General features: G+C 44.0%; 1 protein-coding gene across 1 annotated transcript in view; it reads left to right on the top strand.

Moving 5' to 3' along the window:
- The window catches only part of RYR3 (ryanodine receptor 3), a 400,958-nt gene that overhangs the window by 368,966 nt on the left and 7,698 nt on the right, over nucleotides 1-24,294 (top strand). The window contains exons 86-98 of the mRNA XM_011932727.1: nucleotides 692-796; nucleotides 2,650-2,731; nucleotides 3,375-4,702; nucleotides 6,621-6,679; nucleotides 7,686-7,857; nucleotides 9,294-9,380; nucleotides 10,685-10,885; nucleotides 14,754-14,884; nucleotides 19,475-19,517; nucleotides 19,948-20,075; nucleotides 20,816-20,876; nucleotides 21,184-21,330; nucleotides 24,015-24,149. Of these exons, the coding sequence (XP_011788117.1) occupies nucleotides 692-796; nucleotides 2,650-2,731; nucleotides 3,375-4,702; nucleotides 6,621-6,679; nucleotides 7,686-7,857; nucleotides 9,294-9,380; nucleotides 10,685-10,885; nucleotides 14,754-14,884; nucleotides 19,475-19,517; nucleotides 19,948-20,075; nucleotides 20,816-20,876; nucleotides 21,184-21,330; nucleotides 24,015-24,149 (2,679 nt within the window). The remainder of the gene's footprint in view (nucleotides 1-691; nucleotides 797-2,649; nucleotides 2,732-3,374; nucleotides 4,703-6,620; nucleotides 6,680-7,685; nucleotides 7,858-9,293; nucleotides 9,381-10,684; nucleotides 10,886-14,753; nucleotides 14,885-19,474; nucleotides 19,518-19,947; nucleotides 20,076-20,815; nucleotides 20,877-21,183; nucleotides 21,331-24,014; nucleotides 24,150-24,294) is intronic.

The following is a 24,294-nucleotide window of genomic DNA, read 5'->3' as shown; positions in this document are numbered from 1 at the left end:
AGAGAGAGACTGTCTTACACACACACACACACACACACACACACACACACAGAGTGAGATTATTAACATGGAAAATGCAAACTAAGTTATTCCTCTACATTTGACTTTCAGAAAAGTTTGTTAGAGATGCTATTATATCTGAAGTTTAGGTTAATAAGAAAATCCTAGAAGTGGTTGAATGCTTAGATTATTACACAGATTTTTTTTTTTTTTTTTACTTAATTAGATAGCTGTGTGGTTATCAGCATGTGTAACTTTGCCTGGAAACAATAGGCAGATGAGGGCCTGGTTTTCACACTGTGCTTCACAGCACCCTTGAGTTCCTCCAAAGGCCTCTGAGGCCAAGGTGAGGGTGGGGAGCGTGCCCTTCAGCCCTGTGTCAACCACAGCATTTCCCTGTTTTAAATATTGTTCTCCAGTGTAAGCTTTCATTTTAAGAACTCATTCTGAGGCTAAAAGAAAGTCTCTGAAAATCGCTGGACTGTGAAATCCCTAGTGGTTTTTCCTAGATATGGTATCCTATAATCAGGAAAAGAAAAAAGTAGTATCTTGGGAAAATACCGAGCTGTGAAATACTTGACTTTTGGAAAGTCTGTCTGCTCATATAAGTAGGTATCAGATGCCCTTGCTAGACAGGTTTCGGCGCAACTTGTGATGCTGAAGTGACATAAGAATGTCCTCTTCTCCACAGGGCCCTTGCATTGGTAATCAGCAGAGCCTGGCTCACAGCAGGCTGTGGGACGCCGTGGTTGGCTTCCTCCATGTCTTTGCTAATATGCAGATGAAACTGTCTCAGGTACTGTGGCCCATTCCCTGCACGTGTCATTGTTGTGAAATGCTACGTTGGTCCTCACTCCTTGGTGTTCCCATTGTGATGTGGCTGCTTGATCAAAGGCTGGACAGGTCATGCATATTAGGTCTCAGTTTTTTAAACTGAAGGCCAAAATGGGAGACAGAAACGGATGCCTCCGGGGGGGTCCCAGACAGGCTTTGGCATGAATGCAGCTTCCTTCTTTGTGTCTCACCAACCTACCCTTTTTATTATTGCCTCAACATTTGCTTTCTATGGTGCTAATCCTTTCTGCTTCCTTGTCACTGTGTTGTCAACTTATAAACACTCCCTACCAGCCCCATCCGTCCATCTGTCCCATGTTGCATGTCTCTGTAATCCACATCCCTCTTCTCTCTCACCCCTGCTTCCTTCCTCCCTCCCTCCCTGTCTCTGCATCTCCTTCTCACTCCCCATCTCTCTGGCAAGATGAATCAGAACCGCTCAGAGCATTTATTATGAACAAATAAATGTAGCATATGTAGCAGTTTATTGCCTCTCTCCATGGCAACACCTGAGGGAGGCCTTCAGGAGGTATTTGAGGCTGATTAGAGTAACATTTGCAGCTTTAACTTAAATCATGTGTATCTGAAATTTTCAAGGCTGTCACATCTGCCTCCTCTCTTCTGGAATGTGCTATTTAACCTTTCATTTTTCCCCTTTTGACTCTGGCCTTATGGGAGGAGAGAGTTCCTGGGAGGGCTGCCAATTTGACAGTACGATGTCCATTCCTGCGTCAGCTGGGCAGTGTGGTGCAGAGTCTCGAGACGAGAGCCCTGGCCCTGCCACCTCCTCACCAGTGACTTTTGGAAAGCCACTTTCCCTTTCTGGTTTTGGTTTCATCATCTCTAAAATATTCAAAGTTAGAATAAGTGATCTCTGAGGTTTCTTCCCAGCTCTGATATCCTACACTTCTGTGATATTTTGTACATAGCTGTGGTACACACCATAGGTGATGGAGATTCCTTTGAAAGTTGAAGGGCTAGGCAAAGAGTTATGGTTGGGTGTTTGGTTTTTGGGTTTTTATTTTTTTCCTTTTTTCTTTTCTTTTTCTTTCTTTTTGTTTTGGTTTTTGTTTTTTTGTTTTTTTGTTTTGTTTTTTCTTTTTTTTTTTTGAGTGGGGGTCTGTAAAAGGTATGTGACTCAGAATACATTTTTAATTGAATCTCCAGATTGCCCACCTCAGATCTTCCAAGAATTGTTTTCTACTGTGACGTAGGGTATAAAAGTATGGAGTTAGCTTAGCAATGCTCTTCCTGCATTGCTGAAATTAAAACCAAACAGACTAGTATCAAAACCATCCAGAGGAATAGCCTCCATTTTATTCCATTAAAGGGACAAGTGGCACCCAGATCACCACCACCTAGAATTAGGAGACTCTAAATTAATCCGGAAAGAAAGGAGAACCCACTTGGTGATTATAACCTTGACACCTTTACCAGATGTCCAGTGTTCCCATAAAGCTCACTGGTAGTTCTCCAGTGTAGAAAATGACAGCATAAGCTACCAGAGATACCTGAAGGCTCTTTGGTGCATTGGGTTGTTCAGTAGTTTTGGACAACACTTGGTATATCTGCCACACTGTACTAATAAAAGGAAAAATGTAAAGGAGCTTTGTTGGATGAGTTCTGCTACAGTGAGTCTCCCGGTGCTGCAAACAGTGGACGATAAGGCATCCTCATTGAGAATGAGAAGGAAGCTCTTTCCTGACACTGATGCAGCCTGCACCTAACCTTTCCAGAGCAGGCTCTTCTTGCTCACTGCCCTGTACTTTACCGAGGGATCAGATAGCTCAGGGGTATCTCCTGTTTCTGTTCTAGGATTCCAGTCAGATCGAGCTGCTGAAGGAACTCTTGGATCTCCTTCAGGACATGGTGGTGATGCTTCTGTCCCTCCTGGAAGGTTGGGCTGTTTGGTATAACTAGGCCTTCACACAACTGTCATTGGTCTGAGCACTAACCTTACTGATCCTGCAGATTATCCTTCTGGCAGGTCACTGATGCCATATGACATTGGTCAGAAAGCCAAATTTTCAGAAACAAAACATAAAATGAGGGGCACCTGGCCTGATGGACGAAGCCTGAAATCAGTTGATTTTCTATCAGTAGGAAAGCCAGAATGAACTGGGGAAAACCTCCAAGCTTTGCTCTTCCCTATCCTCTCCCTCTCCCCATTGCTTTTCAACACATCTGGCTGCCAGTGTGTATGCCAGCCATCTAGTTGGGCACCCTCCTAGGTCTAAGGGGATCAGAGGGACACCATGTATCCCTATGTGTCCCCGATAATCTGATAATGAAACCACTTCCCAGGCCCCAAGCCATGTCAAAGGCAGTGGTGTGGCCACCTCCTTCTTCCCTTTGTCTCTTTCCCCCTTGGCTCCTAGTGGTGTAGTCTTTATGGCTTGCTGCTCCCTCCTACATCATCACGGTCAGAGAAGAGCTGACTAATTTGGCACAAAAGTCTTCTAAAACTAGCTACCTGACAATTTACATGATGGCTTGGGTTTATTTATATATTTGTATGTCTTTTTGAACCTGCCTCACAGGGAATGTGGTAAATGGCACCATTGGCAAGCAGATGGTTGACACACTGGTAGAATCATCTACCAATGTAGAAATGATCTTGAAATTCTTTGACATGTTCTTGAAACTTAAAGACTTAACCAGCTCAGACACCTTCAAAGAATACGATCCAGATGGTAAAGGAATTATCTCCAAAAGAGAATTCCAGAAGGCCATGGAAGGGCAAAAGCAGTACACGCAGTCAGAGATTGACTTTCTCCTTTCGTGTGCAGAAGCTGATGAGAATGACATGTTTAATTACATTGATTTTGTAGACCGGTTCCATGAGCCGGCCAAGGACATAGGGTTTAATGTGGCTGTGTTATTGACAAATCTTTCTGAACACATGCCAAACGATTCCCGCCTGAAGTGTCTGTTGGACCCAGCAGAAAGTGTGCTAAATTACTTCGAACCCTACCTAGGACGCATCGAGATCATGGGTGGGGCCAAGAAAATTGAGCGTGTTTATTTTGAAATCAGTGAGTCCAGCCGCACTCAGTGGGAGAAGCCCCAGGTGAAGGAATCTAAGCGACAGTTCATTTTTGATGTTGTCAACGAAGGTGGGGAGCAGGAAAAGATGGAGCTGTTTGTGAACTTCTGTGAGGACACCATCTTTGAAATGCAGCTAGCATCTCAGATCTCTGAATCCGATTCAGCAGACAGGCCAGAAGAGGAGGAAGAAGATGAAGATTCTTCTTACGTGTTAGAAATTGCGGGTGAAGAGGAGGAAGACGGGTCTTTCGAGCCGGCCTCTGCATTTGCAATGGCCTGTGCCTCTGTGAAGAGGAATGTCGCCGACGTTCTGAAGAGAGCAACCCTGAAGAACCTCAGGAAGCAGTACAGGAACGTGAAAAAGATGACTGCGAAGGAGCTGGTGAAGGTGCTCTGCTCCTTTTTCTGGATGCTGTTCCTGGGGCTATTCCAGATGCTCTTCACCATCCTGGGAGGAATCTTTCAGATCCTCTGGAGCACAGTGTTTGGAGGGGGCCTGGTAGAAGGGGCAAAGAACATCAGAGTGACCAAGATCCTGGGTGACATGCCTGACCCAACCCAATTTGGTATCCATGATGACACTATGGAGGCTGAGAGGGCAGAGGTGATGGAGCCAGGTATCACCACTGAACTAGTACACTTCATAAAGGGGGAGAAGGGAGATACAGATATCATGTCAGACCTCTTTGGACTCCACCCAAAGAAAGAGGGCAGCTTAAAGCATGGGCCTGAAGTGGGTTTGGGTGACCTCTCAGAAATTATTGGCAAGGATGAACCCCCTACGTTAGAGAGTACTGTACAGAAGAAGAGGAAAGCTCAGGTAAGTGTCATCTGTTTCTTTCATCTGCCTTTATCCCCAGCATAAGACTTGTCACCATATCTGGTAATCAGTCCTGACACCATTTCCCCAGGAGCCAACACTCTATTAGACAGTGGTTGTGGTGTGATTATGCTGATCTTATAATTCCACCTCTGACATGTCTGCAGAAATCAAGACTTAGATGGTTATCTCAGTGTCTAATCACTGGTTGGTCTTAGATGGTTATCTCAGTGTCTAATCATTGGTTGGTCTTCTAGTTTACATTGTAGAATTCAAACGTGATGGCCTGTAACACTTTGCCTCATCAGACTTTTATTAGAAGGTTAGTTCTCATGCTGTGCAGATGTATTCAGTGAACTGAAAGCATAGAAAATGAAGAATAACATAAAAGGAGACCTTCCTTTTGAGACCGTGCTTTCTCAGTGTCATAAAAGGTCAAATGATCTCTTATGATTTGGCCTCTCAATGAGTTGGATCATGCTTGGGACATTTTTATCCTTGTGATACACTCACTATTCGGTTAGTACGTCATGTCAGTCAACAAGATTAAGTTAACAAGACAGCAGGAATTCAGAGCCCCTTGACCATGGAAGGTTCTGGGTGTTCGCCTCTATCGTAGTATCCAATTCACAGTGTCATTCTAGCATCAGAGAGAGTAGAGAAGTGTGAAAAGATCCAAGCCCAAAAACATTCATTCACTCATTCATTCCATTCTTATCTGTTGAAAAGTTAATGTGCATTTGTCACTGTTTTAGGCCCTGGGAATATGGTGGTCAATAAGAAACACACTGTCCGTACAGTTTAGTGGCGAATAAAGGCATTGGACAAGTCAAGACAAGTATAAAGAATGCTAGGAAGGAGAAATGTCAGGTACTATAGTTCTCCGTAGGAGAGAATGCTGGTTTGAAGATTCAGGGAAGAAAACATCAGAATCAGCATTCCTACAATATTATTCTGTTCTGCTCCCTGATGTAGCCCCGTAAACCTAGAACACAGTTTGATACATAACAGGGTCCCATTCCAGGACTGCTATGTGCCAGCGTGTATTCTAGGATAGGAGAATACATAGGTTTAAAGCAGAAACAACAATTTTGCTTTCATGAATCTTAACTTCTAGTGGGAGAAGACAACAAATAAGATAATTATTATTTGTGCTGCGTGTTAGAACACGTGAACATGCAATGAGTTACACAGCTAATATAGGCCCATCAGAAACAGGTAGAGGAGGCGTCGGAAAAGGTGTCATGTGAGTCAAGTCCTGACAGGCAGCAGGCACATGAAAAGCTGGGGCAGGCATACTCCAGGCAGAGGATATGGTTAAGTATCCTCTGGAAGTACGCCTGGAAGGATCAGGAATGTTCCAGGAAGTCTGCGTGTTTCGGTGTGGGACATGAGTCAAATGGTACAAGAAGGGGATGAAGAGAAACACCAGGATCATGCAAGACTTACAGGCTGTGTTGAGGAGCTTGAATTTTACTCCAACTGCAGTGGTCCTCAGCCAGAGGGACTGGGATACTGGCAAGAGGATTAAAGACAAGGCAAGAAGAAGCCTGTCAGATGGAGGCAGGCTGATCAAACTTGGTTTGATCTGTGTCCCATCTCTTTGTGACCCCATGGATCAGTAGAACCACTGTCATGAGGCTCTCACAATGTCCTAACACAAGTTTCCTCTTTGAATTGAATACGTAAGAGAAGGGAGGTTGAGTTTTCAAGTTTCAAATCTTTGTCTTGGCATCTCTTCAGAGTCACTTGATATATATAGCAGGACACTTATGTTCGGTGATCCTGAGAGAAGCAGAAACATGAAAAGGAAAAGCCATTGAAATTTGTGACCAAGAATTAAATGGCCAAGAAAATGTCTCATCATCATGACCTCGCTTCTTTGAGGAAAGCTTGACTGATTGTTGTTTTTGTCTAGGCAGCAGAGATGAAAGCAGCAAATGAAGCAGAAGGAAAAGTAGAATCCGAGAAGGCAGAGTAAGTTCTTGGTAGCATCAACTACTCTAACTTCTATGGTAGATAGTTCTTAGGCCAGGCAGAGTGGCTTACACCTGTAATCCCAGCACTTTGAGAGGCTGAGGCTGGAGGATCACTTGAACCTAGGACTTCGAGACTAGCTTAGGCATAATAATGAGACCCCATCTCTACAAAAAATACAAAAATTGCTGGGCATGGTGGTGTGCACCTGTAGTCACAGCTACTTGGGAGGCTGAGGTGGGAGGATTGCTTGAGCCCAAGAGGTCGAGGCTGCGGTGAACCAAGATCACATTACTGCACTCCAAGCTGGGCAACACAGCAAGACCCTGTCTCAAAAACAAACAAAAAAAAAGGAAAAAAGAAAATAAAGATAGTTATTGATAGCATCTGATATTCTGTTGCTATAGTGAATAGAAAACTTGATTTCTATCAATGCAAGCAATTATTCTGCAAGCCCTGGGTATATTTCCTTTTACCCTAGCTATATAATAAATATATTATATTCATCTTGCTAAGTTTATAATCCCACTAGCAGATCAGAGTTTCACTCTCTGGTCAGATGACTTTACAACTTCATTTATTGACGACAATGATATCTAATATTTATTAAATACCTATTATTTGTCAGGCTTGTGCTCAGGTCTTTTATACAATATCTTATTAAATCTTGCCAGAAGCTTAGAAGAGTAGGTACTATTGCTTAGAAAATAAAGGGTAACTTCAGAAGGGGAAAAAAAAATTGTTAAGTCTAATTTCAGAAGAAGAGTACAAACTTGTATATAGCTGATGTACACCAAGATCATGGTTCATCCAAGTGGTCGCCACTCATTAAATATAAATTTCATGTCCACTCCCTGTGGGTTGATAAAGACCTGAAGTTTCCACCCTCAAGGAATGATTCTACCTCCTGCCCCTCTCAACCCAGATTTCTCTTTAATCTCGTCTCCCGTTTTGGGCCAGACCGCCCTCCCTTCTGTCCTGCTGAGTGAGTTTCCCGTTTCTGCAGCATGGAAGATGGAGAGAAGGAAGACAAAGACAGAGAAGAGGAGCCAGCCGAGTGCCTGTGGACAGAAGTGACAAAGAAGAAGAAGCGGCGGTGTGGTCAGAAGGTTGAGAAGCCGGAAGCTTTCACAGCCAATTTCTTTAAAGGGCTGGACATCTATCAGACCAAGTTACTGGTAAGTGCTCCAGCCTTGGCCCTGTCCATGGTACAGGCATTGGCCCAGGCAGATGGCAGAGAGGTGCCGCTGATTTGTTTCACTGTTTGGTCAGTGACACTTCCTTCCCTTTCTCATTCCTACACTTTCTTCTTCCCATGTGTCTCCCTGTTCCTTTTCTGTTGGAGGAAAAGAAACGGGGGAGAGCCTGGAAAGAACCACAGTCCTCCAACAGCTCTGCTATCAGCAGGGTGTCCTCTGTCACCTGTTTCCTTACCAGGAGAGCAGGAACACCTCTTTCTACCTAGTCCTTTATGTCTATTATGTGGGGACTTAGCTGATCCTGGTCCAAAAGTTCAGAAGTGGTTTGATCGTGTGGGAATCAGAAGGAATGTTCCTGTTACGTTAGCTTCCCACACTAGTCCTCCAAACCTTGACTGTTCTATGGGCAATCAAACCTTAGAACAGCTTATAATATTCTTTCTCTGATACACTGCCCTCTGAGGTATAGTGGCTGAAGGCCAGGACCACACCTTCCCTAGCACCATGGGTGAGGGCTCCCCGCAGAGAGATTGGGAACTTTACCCAGGCAGCTTCCACTCCAGTCTGTGGATGCCGATCTTTCTGGGGAAGATGGCAGCGAGAATGGGAATGTTGCTTCCAACAAGGGAGAAGACGAGGCTCCTGGAACTGTAGCTCGGAAAGGAATGAGGACACATTGCTGCCTGAGGCCACAGAATGGCTACATCCAGGTTGGGAGTTGCCAGGGTCTTCTGCGAGCCTAGATTACTTATAATTTCCTAACAGACTGTTTGCTGCGAATACGCATACACACAGCACTTCAAGGCAAGGCTCGAGTCCTCTGCTGGTGGCGTGTTTAGGCCTTTGGCTCCCTGAGCAATAAGCCACAGCAGGATTCCTTATAGCAATTCTAAGCAACTTTTTTTTAAATCAACATTTTGGTTCCATGTTCATGACATGACACAGTCATGCCACGGCTGTGTTAAGAATGCCAAGGTTGGCCGGGTGGCTCATGCTTGTAATCCCAGCACTTTGAGAGGCCAAGATGGGCAGATCACAAGGTCAGGAGATCGAGACCATCCTGGCTAACACGGTGAAACCCCGTCTCTAGTAAAAATACAAAAAAATTAGCCGGGTGTGTTGGCGGGCGCCTGTAGTCCCAGCTACTCGGGAGGCTGAGGCGGGAGAATGGCGTGAACCCGGAAGGCAGAGCTTGCAGTGAGCCGAGATTGCGCCACTGCACTCCAGCCTGGGGGACAGAGGGAGACTCCATCTCAAAAAAAAAAGAATGCCAGGGTTGCCCTAGAAGAGTGGTCATCCAAGAGAAGGACGAGTCATGTGTGAACTTCTAACCAGAATTGACCTTCTGTGTAAAAGTAGGAAGTTCTCTTTTCCTTCCAAAGCTCTTCTACTTCTGCCTGTCCTTTTCTTTGCAGCATTACCTGGCCAGGAATTTCTACAACCTGAGGTTCCTCGCTCTGTTTGTAGCCTTCGCTATCAACTTCATCCTGCTTTTTTATAAGGTGATACTTCATTCAGGGGTTATTTGCTAAATATGCTGTATACTAAGTATACTATGTGTAGAAAAAGAATCATGACAGAACTTGTGTTCTTAACTGTAGCAAACATTCTAATAGGTAGCAGATTTATAAGACATTGGCTTCTAAAAGGAATCCGGTTTCTAGCAGTGGAGAGACGACTGACAAGGGAGCCAGTTAGGGGGCTATTTCAATGGTTCATGCTTATTTTAGTTGTTACTTAAATTTAGTCTTCAGATACTGGCTGAGCATCTACCATGAGCTAGACCCTATATTAGGAACCACAAGGTATTTCAAAATGAATAATAAACACAATTCATTCTTTCTTCAAGGAATAAGGTAACCAAGAGGCATTGTAGCTAGTCTATTTGTTAGAAGCGTTATAAAGGAAAAATTCACAGGATTTGGAAAGAGAGGGGACTGCTCAAGTTAAATGAAGGTTTTGAACATTGGCAAGTGGGTCTTGCATGCTGTAGGCATGTAATAATTGTTAGTGCAATGAATTAATGAAGGGTCCTGAATTCTCAACATAGTCCTTAACTGGCTTTTCTATCTCTTGCCTATCTCCCTTTCTACTTAAAACCACCAATCTAATTTGTATGAAACATTGTTTTATCCACTTCAACTTTCCACTCCTCAAACTAATGACCTTCTGTTGCCCATAAAAGAAAAACGGAAGTCTATAGCCAAGAGAGGCAAAGCTTGGTTTTCAACACGTTGAGGTTGAGGTGACTTCAGACAGCCAGCCAAGGAGAGAAAGCCAGCAAGCAGTTGGAGCTACAGGACAAAGCTTTCAAGATGTAGATTTGAGAGTCATATGTGTAAGAATAGCAGCTGAAGCCATGAATGTAAATGGCATCTCAGAAAGAATGGAAAATACTGAGTCTCTGGCTGGGTGGCAGTGGTGGGTGGGGGAGCGGGCACACACATGCTTCATGCTTGTGTGTGTGTGTCTCAGCCTCCTCTCAGGCCACAGCATGATCAGAGTATTTCCTTCTGTGGCATAAGGATTATAAGCGTATGTAGTAAAAGTTTCCTAATTTTAATTTTTTTGCTTTCTTTTCAAGAAATAGATAGGTTTTTGTCTCCTTTTTAAAAGTTTGTTTGCAATTATTAGAGATACTGGGTGATTCCTAGTCATAAGTTACCTAAAAACCTCATTCATTCAGCAAGTAATGTTGAGTCACTACTATTTGTACAGCATATGCTAACAATCTAAAATATTTGAGGAGCGCCCAATGGCTGAGGTTCTTTTGATGTTTAATAAGTAAGTGTGTGTTTTGGGCCAGGTCACTGAAGAACCTTTAGAAGAAGAGACAGAGGATGTTGCAAACCTATGGAATTCATTTAATGACGAGGAAGAGGAAGAAGCGATGGTGTTCTTTGTCCTTCAGGAGAGCACTGGGTATATGGCACCAACGCTGCGGGCCCTGGCCGTCATCCACACCATCATCTCTCTAGTCTGCGTGGTGGGATACTACTGCCTGAAGGTGAGCTGTTGGCCACTCTTTGAGGAAGAAGTGTCCTTTTTGAGCCCAGCCAGCCCTTTGCTCTAAGACTTTGCTATTTGTAAAGGTCTTTGTAAGTTCCGTGGAGCAGCAGCAGCGCATCACCTGGGAGCTGCCTAGACCTGCAGAGTCTCAGGCCTCATCCCAGGTCTTTTTTTTTTTTTTTGAGATGGAGTTTCACTCTTGTCTCCCAGGCTGGAGTGCAGTGACACAATCTCGGCTCACTGCAACCTCCGCCTCCCGGGTTCAAGCAATTCTCCTGTCTCAGCCTCCCAAGTAGCTGGGATTACAGGTGCCCGCCACCACGCCCAGCTAATTTTTGTATTTTTTAGTAGAGACAGGGTTTCACCATGTTGGCCAGGCTGGTCCTGAACTCCTGACCTCAGGTAATCCACCTGCCTCGGCCTCCCAAAGTGCTAGGATTACAGGCGTGAGCCACTGAGCCCAGCCCCCAAGTCTTTTAACTCAGAATCTACCACTTAGCATGATCACTGGGCAATTCGTACGCACTTTCAAGTTCAAGAAGCCTTGCGCTAGGAGTCCCATTTCAGGTACCTCTTTTTGAATTTCATAGAACTAGAGTCATCAGGCTAAGTCACATGAGAGCTAGTTACGAGAGAGTCTTCTGATCTTTGAATTGATGTTGAAATTTTTATAAAAACACCTTTTCATTAGGCAGTAACCAAGATCTCAGAAGAAAGCTTACTGATACGTTAGTTTTCAGTTATCTGTTGCTGCATAACAAATCACTCTAAAACTTAGTGGTCTAAAATGACAACTGTTTATCTCTCTGATTCTGTGAGATGACTGGCACATTTGGGCAGTTCCTCTGTTGTATGTAAAGGGGCTACATTTGCAGCCATTTGTGAGCTCAGCTGGGCTGGAATGGCCAAGAGGGCACCTTCCCATGCCTGGCAGCTCCATGGGGGGACAACTGGAAGGATGGGCTCAGCTAGGGTAGCTGGGCCTCTCTCTCGCTCCCTCTTTCTCTCCTTGTAGATTCAGAGCATCTCCTTCTCCATGTGGCCTTTCCACATGCTCTGTCCAGTAGGGTAGTTAGACTTCTTACATGATGGCTTGGGTTTCCAAAAAGAGCATTGAGGTGGAAGCTGCTAAGCCTTCCTGAGTCTTAGGCCCAGAACTGGCACAGTGTCATTTCCATTGCATTCTGTGGTTTAAGGCAAGTCACGTGGCCATCCCAGATTCATTGCTGCATGGTAGAGGGGAGAGGCGCTACACAAAGGCATGAATTCCAGGAGGCATGGTTCCTTGGGGCCATATTTGTAACCACTACAGTTATGTCAATCTTCAGTCATTCAATTTTTGGTGTCCCAAGTCCAGTTCTAGTTCTGCTGCATCGTAATTGTGTTTTTCTCACTGCTTTTCTCATTACAGTTTTTTCTTCCTTCTCTTGAGTAGAAAGTCTCCTTAAGTACAGCAAGCCATCTTCTTCCTGGACTGGGAAGAGTCCAGGAAATATTTTCCTATATTGTGGTCCTTTCCTCCCCCAGTGAACTGTAGTGTCATGTAGGAAGTCCAGCTACCATGCTGAAGAGACCTTGTGCCCTGGGCCACACTAAGGACTCCATTGCAACTATGAAAGTGCAAATTCTGGAGCCAGGCTGCCTGGGTTGAACTCACGACTCTGCCACTTAAACTCCCAGGCCTCTATCTTCTCATCCGTAAAAACGAGTATTGTTATTTTCCCATCTTTCCTTTTGGTCCTTGAGCACGGCGGAACAAGGTCGTGAAAACAAGGTCTTGGTGAGGTGCCGCCATTTCATCCATCCTCGGTCTGCGCCTTTCGCAGAGCTTCCAGCAGCGCTATGTTGGGCCAGAGTGTCTGGAGGTTCACAACCTCTGTGGTCTGTAGGAGCCACTATGAGGAGGGCCCTGGGAAGAATCTGCCATTTTCAGTGAAAAATAAGTGGACATTACTAGCTAAGATGTGTTTGTACTTTGGATCTGTATTTGCTACACCCTTCCTTCTAGTAAGAGCCCAACTGCTTAAAACATAAGGATGTTTCAGTTCACCCATTTAACAGATATGAAGAGCATTTTAAGAGATGCAGCCTCTGGAAATGGATCAAACTCTAACTCATATGACATACTAGATATGTTTGTCAATAAACTTACGACATGAATGCTTAATGCCTCTTTTTTGAAATAGGGAATGTAATAATTGGCCATTTGCCTACTTTATTATTTGGATAACATTCCAGTATTACTCTGTGAGTTAGCTTATTTAATGGTGTTAAACTGAGGTTATATTAAATTTTTGATTCCCAGGTCAGGATTTTATTGGTAATTTATATAATAAAAGAGAAATAAAAATCGATCTTAAAAATAATGAGTATTGTTGCTAAAGTTGCTGGGGGAATTAAATGTGGTAGTATGTGTAAATGTACTCAGAACACATAGTAAACCCTCAAGCATGTTCGCTGCTGCTCCTTAGTTTGTGATCCTAGAGTTCAGCTTATTAGATGGAGTACAGATTATACTGTGACCTGGAGAAAACAAAAAAGAAACACTATGTAGCAAGTCAAGAATGTGGAAGTTCTGTTTACGAGAGTATACAAACTTCTAGAAGATTGAAGGGGAATGTTTGGAATCCCAGAGATGAGCACCCCTCTGCAACTTGATATTGCTGCTGTTCTTCAGAGTCATTCAGAGCACAGCAGGCATTAGCCGGTCGCTGAGCTTTGCCTCACCTCCCACATCATCTGTGCACTAACAGTCATCATCAGGTCCTCACAGTGTGCAGTGGCTGCTAGCCTTGGCCACTTTCCTATCGTGAGTTTTTCAGTTTATCAGTGTTATTTCATTGTTTTAAAGAAAAATAGGGCAAGAGGTAACTCTTTACAAATCACTCTCTGAATTTTGTTCTTTTGTTTTGGACAAAAGCGATGTGGCGTGCATGCATATCATGGGTTTGGAGATGAAAGTTTCAAGGATGTCGCCAAGTAGCCAGTGGCATCTCAGCTGAGATGACGAGATGAGACGCCCTAGCTCTGTCTGAATTAAGCTTTTCTGGCTGGAAGAGCTGTGTCAGTTGTGACTTCTCATTTCCTAGGATTTCAGCAATATCCTCTGGCCTCATTAACTGTCCCATGCTTGGAGTGTGTGTGCACTTAGTGATGGCTGGGGCAAGCGGATTATTTTCCAATCCCTTTCTGGGTTCCCCTTTGGCGGTAGGTCCTTATAGCCATACCACTAGATCTAGTCTAAAATAAAAGTTCCAATTATGAAAGAATGGAGAGTGATAGTCAGAAACAAGTATGCCACTACCTGGAAGGAGCTCTTTACGGACAGAATCTCAGGAAGAAAACCTGAATACAGAAAGACTGAATCCTCTCATTCTAACTATGAAACCATGTTTCATGAACTCACCTTCAAAGCCATGAGATGAATATGGCCCTGTACATTGAAGGGAGTCGGAACATTTCATCCCATTCCTGTGGCATCCATCCTGTAGAATGGTTTACTGTCCTTTCTAAATCTTGGTTCACCTCCAGCCGAGGAGTCTTAGGAGTCCTAACTCATTCAGCCCCGGGGCTCATCTAGGCATGGCCTGCACACTAGCATCGGTCAGGGAGTCTAGTTTGTATGAATATTAGCTATCTAACTGAAAACTTAAAAGGGCGACCCAAATTAGATCAGGTTTAAAGAGGTAGGGGTATTTAGCCAAAGAGATTCATTGGGCTTTGATCCCACAACTAGGCGCCCTAATAATTCCACTATAAGGAGATTGCTGCTCTGAAGTTGGAAGGTTAATTTGTGACAAATACCTGGGAGCACGTGCTTTAATCACAAAGCCTGCTCTGAGTAACCATTGTCTTCCCACTCGTAGGTGCCTTTGGTGGTATTCAAAAGGGAAAAAGAAATCGCCAGGAAGCTGGAGTTCGATGGCCTATATATCACCGAACAGCCATCTGAAGATGACATCAAGGGGCAGTGGGACCGCTTGGTGATCAACACACCGTGAGTGTGCCTCTACCTTAACCTAAAAAGGAGATGGAGTCTCTACTGTAAATAGAGTAACTCTTTCCTCCTGGCCTTAAAACTGGTTAATACAAACTTTCTTTTGGTTTCTGGGACTTTTCTCCCTTGCCTCTTCAATAAAGCCACTTACTGCCTATCAAATACTTGTATAGACTTCTATTAGTTTAACAGGGACAGAAGATATTATCAGAAGGTACAGCATATATTTGATTTAGACCAGACAGTCCAATACAATATTGCTTAAACTAGTTTTCCGTCTTCGAGTCACACAGTGTTTCCAGGGCTTAAGTGGCCAAGGAGTCTAGAGATCCAGTTGATCAGCTTCAGCTTTTCCACAGCCTTCCATGGCACAGCACTGCTATAACTGTGCCATCTCTTAAGTCGTCTTTTTTTTTTTTTTTTTTTTTTTCCTTGAGACGGAGTCTCCGTCTGTCACCCAGGCTGGAGTGCAGTGGCACGATCTCAGCTCACTGTAAGCTCTGCCTCCCGGGTTCACGCCATTCGCCTGCCTCAGCCTCCCAAGTAGCTGGGACCACAGGCGCCCGCCACCACGCCCGGCTAGTTTTTTTGTATTTTCAGTAGAGACGGGGTTTCACCGTGTTAGCCAGGATGGTCTCGATCTCCTGACCTGGTGATCTGCCCACCTCGGCCTCCCAAAGTGCTGGGATTACAGGCGTGAGCCACCACGCCCGGCCTGAAGTCTTAACCAAATAGCCTGCTTGGTAAGAGACCTCCTCTTAACATAAGATTGAGAGGCACTTACATGGGCAGGTAAATAGAGCTGTCTGGTAGGGATGTGAAGAGCCATGGAGGCAAGCCTTCCTTCTTGTAGGCATGCAGCGCTGTGGTGGGAAGAAGGAAGAGCACTGATTGACAGGCAGGCAACACCAAGGCTCTGAAGCTTATTGGTCTGTGAACTTGCACAAGGTAATCAAGCCTTCTCAGCCTTAGTTTCCTCGTAATAGAGGGACGAGAATATCATCCTGCAGAGGATCAATGAATGTATGTGGCAAATGTTTGGCACGTGCCTGGCACGTGGTAGGCATTAAGCTGTCACTCATTCCCTTTCCCCTAACTATCCAAAAAATGGCCATCACCATTAGCAAACGTCACGCTCCAATGACAGTTGATTCACAAAGTAAGTGATACTTTCAAGATAAATTAATGTGGTAAAAGAAAAGAAATAGGGTCAAACAGGTAAACAAAGGTGACTGTGTTGAAACTCAGGTGTGCCAATTAAGCTAGGCATGTTAAGAAACAGCAACCCTGCCTCCAGGGGAAGAAAACTGTGTCCTATCCAAAGATGATCAGGCAAACTAAGAAGCAGCTCTGCAAAGGTCCAGCTAAGCATATTTCTTTATATTCTCCAGAAAAGGAAGGCTCTTCTCTTAGAAGGGGGAAAATGTGAACGGGCACATCCTTACATCCTAAGTCTGTCCCTGCCTGTGGGGCCCCTGCCAATCTTCTTGCACAAGGAAAAGCACTGTTTCTGATGCTTTGTCATTACATTCCAGAAGTCTTAGACACTATTAAATCCTTTGGTAAGCTTTGTGCAATCATCAGTAATGCTTATGTCTTGTTATACAAGGGGATATGGCCTAAAAGTCCCAGTAAGAAGGCAGTTTAATTTCGGCCGGGCGCAGTGGTTCAAGCCTGTAATCCCAGCACCTTGGGAGGCCGAGGCGGGTGGATCACAAGGTCAGGAGTTCGAGACCAGCCTGGCCAACACAGTGAAACCCCGTCTCTACTAAAAATACAAAAAAATCAGCTGGGCGTGGTGGTGGGCGCCTGTAATCCCAGCTACTTGGGAGTCTGAGGCAAGCAGAATCACTTGAACCTGGGAGGTGGAGGTTGCAGTGGGCTGAGATCACACCACTGCACTTCAGCCTGGGGGAAAGAGCGAGACTTCATCTCAAAAAAAAAAAAAAAAAAAAAAAAAAAGTAGGCAGTTCAATTTCTAGAAATGTATCCTAAGGAGATAATGAGACAAGTACACTAAAATGTCCCAACAAAGGTATTTGCCAATATTTTTTACTTAGAGTGGCTTAAACGTCCATGAGAAGGAAATGCATCAATAAATAGCTATTTTTTTAAATTTTAGGTAGACCACTGTTTAATTTTTTTCACAATGGCATCATAGTACACGTTCATGTTTTGTAACTTGATTTTTTTCAGTTAACTATATGTCATGGGAGCTTTCTTTTTAAAATTTTTACTTTTGTTAAGCACACATAAATAAGAACATACAAAATGTGTATGTACATTTTATAGTATAATTATAAACCAAAAAGGTTAAAAAATAGAGCATTACTGAGAACTTAAAAATCCCCTGTATTGTCCTCCCTGATCATATCTTCCCAACCCACAGCTATCTACATTTTTGATGTTCATTAGTGGTTAGTAATATTAATTCTTAAATAATTAGCAATCAGTGATATTAGTGATATTCATTCTCCTGCTTTATAGTTTTCCCACTTAGGTATTTGTCCCTATATTTTGACTATTTTGACCTTAATATAAATGGAATTATATATACATTATACTATCACTTGAATTTTTTTAGCATTATGTTTGGAAACTCACCTATGCTGATGTATGTAGCTATAGTTTGTTCATTTTCAAAGCTGTAGCATTTTCCATCATGTATATTATCACATTTATCTATCTTCCTGATGGTAAATATTTCAACTTGTTTTCTAAAGTTTCTGGCTTTTATAAACAGTGCTACAGTGAACATTCTTATACCTGATACACAAGTCGAAGAATTTCTCTAGCGTACATACCCAGGAGAGAAATTTGCCGAATAGTAGGACATGCAAAATGTTTGTTCCAATTTATACTCCAAACAGTACTATATTAGTTTCTGCTTCTCTACTTCTTTGCTGGCACTTATTGGCCAATAATTTTGCTGATCTAGTAGGTGTATAATGGCACCTCGTTATACATTTCCCTGATTACTAAATGGGTTGAGCATCTTGTACTTCTTCCCCGAACATTCGCGTATAGATGTACTCTTTATTTATCTGCTTTCCTTCTGAAGGTCTGTTCTCTATGCCACACTTTAAGGACTAGTAACAAGGAAAAATCTGTTTTCTACCTTCAAGGAGTTTACATACCTAGTCAGGGGACGAGAAAGTCCGAATGCTCAGATGAAGGTGAGACCGTATCTGGGAAAGGGTCACGCCCAGAGCCTGTGGTCCTTGGCCCTTCAGTATCACTTGTGGAATCTTGTGCTTAGAGCAAAATACTACCAGGCTGAGTTGTATGTTACAGACCATTTGTATAAATGATTTAAGAGAAAGGCGGTATCAGTGTGGCAGAGAGAGCATGGCTTGATTTTTATTTATTTTCCATTTAAATGCAGTGCATAAAATATCAAGTGCAATGTACAAGGAAGAAAGTCAAAATAATTATTTTCATCCCCCAGAGATAAAATATTAGCAGTTTACTCTGTAACACCAGCATTTGTTTTTGCTTTCAAGTGGCATTTAATTGTTTAAGACAAAGAAACTGCTTTAACAAACCAAAAACAAGCAAAAAAGAAAAAAAATACGGCCACCCCGTTGGGGGAGAGGCGGCTTTTGCTGGGGTTATTCTTCTGAGAGGTCAGTGAATAGTGGGAGGTCTTCATTTCCTTATCACCAACTTGGGTGGTCTCTGGAGAATAGGGAGCTGTTGTGTTCCAGAACCAAAAAGAATGAATCAAATAAAGGAAAACGACAGTGAGAATGCATGCACCAAAGGCCAGAGGCTCCTAGGCTGCAATCCAGCCTTACAAGGAGCTCCCACAGGAAGGATTCAGTTCCGTCTGGATAGGAACAACATAGTTGCAATGGTTTTTGCCAACATTCCTGAAGATGACAGTTCTTTCTTAACTTTAACAATAAGAAATATTTGCAGTGGAGCTGGTATAAACTACAGACAGAAGAAAGATCCTCTCTCTGGGGATGTTAGGGGATGGTACAGAACCACCTCCAAAAAAAGAGAGGGATCCGACTCCTGGAGGAAAGCAGGCCCTGCGGCATTATGTGGAAATAGAAAATAGAGTGGAAAAGCCCTCAGTTGAAAAAATCCAATGTAAATAAACTAAAGGTGATTCCTAGACTGGAAACTCCATGAAGTTAGGGACTTTGTCTGCACTTTCCACCACATCCCACATCCCGCATCCCCATTATCTACCCCAGCAGCTGACGTAAAGTCGTGACTCATTGAATGGAATACCCGTGTTTTCTGTAGCATTTTGTTTCTGGTTATACTGGGATTAGGGAAAGGATTTAGAAACATGTATCTGTCTCTGTCATCACAGTTCTTGGCTCCAAATCATCATTCTGAGGCAGAAACTGCCCCGTGGCCTTCTGAGTGTTTCAGAAGCCAATACAAAGTAGTGAAACCAGATGGGACTCAGTAGACCTGTGATGACTCTGAACTTCAATCAGATCCTGAATTCATTGGTGAGCAGGACACAAATCAAAAAGATCCCAGATCCAGGCACTCACGCTGAAAAGTTTCTGGATGTGTTTTCCTTGATGTTAAGAATGAAGAACCAACCTTTTTCGTTTTCTTTTTCAGATCTTTTCCTAATAACTACTGGGACAAGTTTGTAAAGAGAAAGGTATGCCTTGTTAGTGGGGGTGAGCTCCGTGCTCACAAAAAACTGGTTTATGTTTAAGTTCCCCACATACAAACATGAGTAAACGTGATGCTACTTTTATGATAATATCTCAAGAAGAGTAAGTCACAGAAGGGGTTGGATATGAGCATATGTAGGTTTTTGGCTTCATTCATACACTCATCTGCCTTAAACAAGTGAACACAATCCTCATGGTTTTCTGCATAGTAGATGTTGTTTTTTACAGTTATCATTTAATTGTCTTCATTGCTTTTTTCTCTGGCTTTTCTCTTTTTTTCTGCGTTTTGAACTATGTCTTAATCTACTCCTTGGAAGACTGCCCATAGGGCAGCAAAGCTCTGAAGAGCCTAGAGCTAGAAAATATTTGGTGGTGGCGTGTGGCCCGAGCTCACCCTGTCATCCTTTGCTTCAGGTGATCAACAAGTATGGAGATCTCTACGGAGCAGAACGCATTGCTGAACTTCTGGGTTTGGACAAAAATGCTCTTGACTTCAGCCCAGTAGAAGAGACCAAAGCAGAGACGGCTTCCCTGGTGTCATGGTACAAAAGACTTAGGAGTTAAAATCCAAAGCAGCTAAAACAGATCCTTTGTTTTTCCATTCCTCTTCAGTTGCTTGAGGGAAAAATCACAACCATGTCTTTGTTCTCTCAGGCTCTGGCCTGGCTTAGGTGTTGCTTCTAGGTTCTCACATAATCGGGAGAGCACTGCTTTAAAAATTTGAAAACCAACACATTTTCGTGCCCTATAGAGCTGAAAGAGAAAGTCTAATTAAAATTTTCAGGTTGGGCTGGCGCAGCGGCTCACACCTGTAATCCCAGCATTTTGGGAGGCTGAGGTGGGCGGATCACTAGGTCAGGAGTTTGAGACCAGCCTGGCCAACTTAGTGAAACCCCTGTCTTTACTAAGAATACAAAAAAAAATTAGCCTGGCGTGGTGATGGGCAACTGTAGTCCCAGCTACTTGGGAGGCTGAGGCAAGAGAATCGCTTGAACCCGGGAGGCGGAGGTTGCAGTGAGCCGAAATCGCACCGCTACACTCCAGCCTGGGTGACAACGCGAGACTCCGTCTCAAAAAAAAAAAAAAAAAAGAAAAGAAAATTCAGGCTATGTGATTCAACCATTCTCTTGTCTCATGGGGAACACGTACAACTTGATAAAGCTGAGAGCCATATTTAGGTTATTAAACCTGAGAGAAGAAAAAACTTAACTTTTCCCCCCTTATTAAGCACTTAACTACCTCTTGACATTTGTAAGTTTTACAATAGCGTGTTCTTCTCTAGGCTGAGCTCCACAGACATGAAGTATCATATCTGGAAGCTTGGAGTTGTTTTTACTGACAACGTAAGTATTGCACCTGGAGAAACAAAATGCTGTACCCCAGGTGCAGGGAAGCCACAGAGAAGCAAGCTATGCAGGATGCTCAGAAAGATTCAGGGATGGCTTATCCAAGACCAAGAGCCTTCTACGTGCTGGGGGAACACTTACACAATGGTTTAAGGTAGATGGGGCCCACTTGGCAGTTATTGGGCCAGCTCACAGCACCTAAACCCCCTCTATCCTCAGTTTGTCCCCCAGAATCAGAGAAAAGGGTTTAATAAGCACATTATGAGGCAAAAATGCTTAAAAAGCTGCTTTCTTCCATTCCCAGTCCTTTCTCTACCTTGCCTGGTATACAACCATGTCAGTCCTGGGCCACTACAATAACTTCTTCTTTGCCGCCCACCTGCTGGATATCGCAATGGGCTTCAAGACACTGAGGACCATTCTGTCATCTGTAACTCACAATGGCAAACAGGTATTGGTTCCTACTGATGCAGAACAGAATGAACCTCTATATGCATAGGGAAAAAAATAGGTAGTATACAGTGTATGACAGGAAGGAATGTGTCATGGTGTATAATGCACTTTCCTTGGCCAAACACTTGAACTAACGGTGATTGTTTTTGGAGAATTGTAGCCAATTAAAAATATAACTGCAACCATCATGTAAAAAACATAAGACCTTGATTCAGTGACCCCTGATATTTAGATCAACCAGGGGAGGGAGTGAGGTGATGGACATGTCAGAATAACCTTGGAGATTTTTTTCTTTTTTTTTTTTGAGACGGAGTCTCGCTCTATAGCCCAGTCTGGAGTGCAGTGGTGGGATCTCGGCTCACTGCAACCTCTGCCTCCCAGGTCCCAGTTCAAGCAGTTCTCCTGTCTCAGCCTCCCAGGTAGCTGGGGTTACAGGCACACGCCACTATGCCCAGCTAATTTTTGTATTTTTAGTTTCACCATGTTGGCCAGGCTGGTCTCGAACTCCTGATCTCAGGTGATCCACCTGCCTCAGCCTCCCAAAGTGCTGGGTTTACAGGTGTGAGCCACCATGCCCGGCTGGAGATCTTTTTAAGGTCTACCCCTTCCTCCATGAATCTGATCTATTCCCTGGGGGTTAGCAAGTAGACGTACACAGAAAACTCCCCAGGTATTTCTGATATCTGCATCCAATTAAGAACCAATGATTTCAGATACACACATATGTATATGGTTGTTTTATACACAGTACACATTTTATATGGGTGTGTATATCTATTATATAGTTAATATATATTCAAGGAATTGACTCTGACAATATATAGAAGATTAGATATTGATGAGACTGGATATAGCAATGGCTATAACCATGTTAAAATCTTCTAATGGCTCCTCCTTGTGTACAAATTCAAACTGTTTAGCGTTTCATTCCTAAGTACAAGTCAAGATGGAAGTTAAAATATGCCAAGCTCATGCCCTGTCCCAGTTACTGTGACAGTCTCACAACTACCTGGTAAGGCAGATGTTAGGCTCACTTTACAGATAAGAGAACTGAGGCTCAGAGAGGCTAAATGTCTCACCCAAGACCACACAGCTGCTAAGTGGCAGAGCTTAGATTCGACCCCTTTTCTTCCCTGATGCAAAGTTCAAGTTCTTTCTCTTTTTTCCTAAACCAACTGCTTTCTGCGAGGTCTGCTCTCCAAGGTTTGAGTGACTGTTCCTCCCCTGAGTCTGCTGAATACCTTTCCTCTGGTGCTATCTTCACACTTATCCCACCCCCTTTTGTGTCGCTCCTTGAAGGCAAAGCTCTGATCACGTTGATATTCGCATCTCCCAGCTCAATGCCTAGTCCTTGAGAGAGGTCAGATGTGCAAGTCCCGTGTACTCCTCACTTAAGCCACTGAACTCGCACTCCTAAAGCCTGGAAGTAAGTGTGCCCTGGGACGCCGCAAACGGCCTGGGCAGAATTCTCGGTAATAAAAGGTGTGACTCAGCTCCACCATCGTAATTTTTAGAGTGCCTTCAAAGTTGTGATAATTATCCAGTGCATGATTATTTTTGAAATAGTATAAGGTAGGGATACCCACCAGTCCAAAGAACCTTTGGTTTTTGTTTGTTTTTGTTTTGAGACGGAGTCCCGCTCTGCCACCAGGCTGAAGTGCAGTGTAGTGATCTCGGCTCACTGCAACCTCCAACTCCCGGGTTCAAGTGATTCTCCTGCCTCAGCCTCCTGAGTAGCTGGGATTACAGGCACGCACCACCACGCCCAGCTAATTTTTGTATTTTTAGTAGAGATGGGGTGTCGCCATGTTGGCCAGGATGGTCTCGATCTCCTGACCTCATGATCTGCCCCCCTCAGCCTCCCAAAGTGCTGGGATTACAGGCGTGAGCCACCGTGCCCGGCCTTGGGTTTTTTAAGAAGCAACATTAGAGTAGAAGCTGCATTGTGAAGCCTCAGGTAAGAGCTAGCTCTGTATGAACAACAACAAAACACATATACCCCTCCTCATAGCACCTTCACTATTCAATACTTAAGTTCCTTTATATTTTACTTATGCCCGATCTAATACCCTATACATTAGTCTGTTTGGGCTGCCAGAACGAAGTACTACAGACTGGTATTTTGCTAAACAACAGACATGTCTTTTCCACAGTTCTGGAGGTGGTAAGTCCAGTGTCACAGTGCCAGCAGGGTTGGTCTCCTCGGAGGCCTCCACGTGGCTGTGGACAGCCACCCTCTCACTGCTGCTTCCCCTCACTGTCCCTACACATGTGCCTGTGTCTAGCCTCGCTCTCTGTGTCCCCAACTCCTTTTCTTCTAAGGATGCTAGTGAGATTGGCTGCGGGCCCATCTTAACAGCCTCACTCTTTAACTTACTTACCTCTTCGAAGGCTGTATCTCCATCTCCAAATACAGTCCCATTCTGAGGTACTGCAGGCCAGGACTTCTAACACCCCATCATTACTCTTTTCTCCCAGTAAGCCCGCTTCTCTTTACCTGTGCTCCCATCTTTCCTCCTCTGCTCGTGGCCTGATAGCTTTCTTAGCCGCCCTCCACCCCTTCCCCATTTCCTCTCCTTGCCGGTCCTCACTGTTCCTCCTTGTTTTCTTAGAGGCTCCTGTGAACCTTTTGAGGTAGAGAAGACCCCACTCCTTTTCCTTTCTCTGTCGTCTCATTCCCAGTTGGTTCTGACGGTGGGTCTCCTGGCCGTAGTGGTGTATCTCTATACCGTGGTGGCTTTCAACTTCTTCCGCAAGTTCTACAACAAAAGTGAAGATGATGACGAGCCTGATATGAAGTGTGACGACATGATGACGGTGAGAGCCCACCCACTGCGGGCACCCCACCCCACCCCCTCACTGGGAAGAAGGGCTGCGTGGGGGTGCTCTGGAGAACTGAGTGAGAGCTGTAGAGTTAGTTACAGATCACAGCAGAGACTAGAGTAGAAGACAGATGTCTCCT

The sequence above is a fragment of the Colobus angolensis genome, unplaced genomic scaffold (assembly GCF_000951035.1).
Source record: "Colobus angolensis palliatus isolate OR3802 unplaced genomic scaffold, Cang.pa_1.0 Scaffold97, whole genome shotgun sequence".
NCBI classification, from domain to species: domain Eukaryota; kingdom Metazoa; phylum Chordata; class Mammalia; order Primates; family Cercopithecidae; genus Colobus; species Colobus angolensis.
This window is presented reverse-complemented; position numbering and strand designations above follow the sequence as displayed.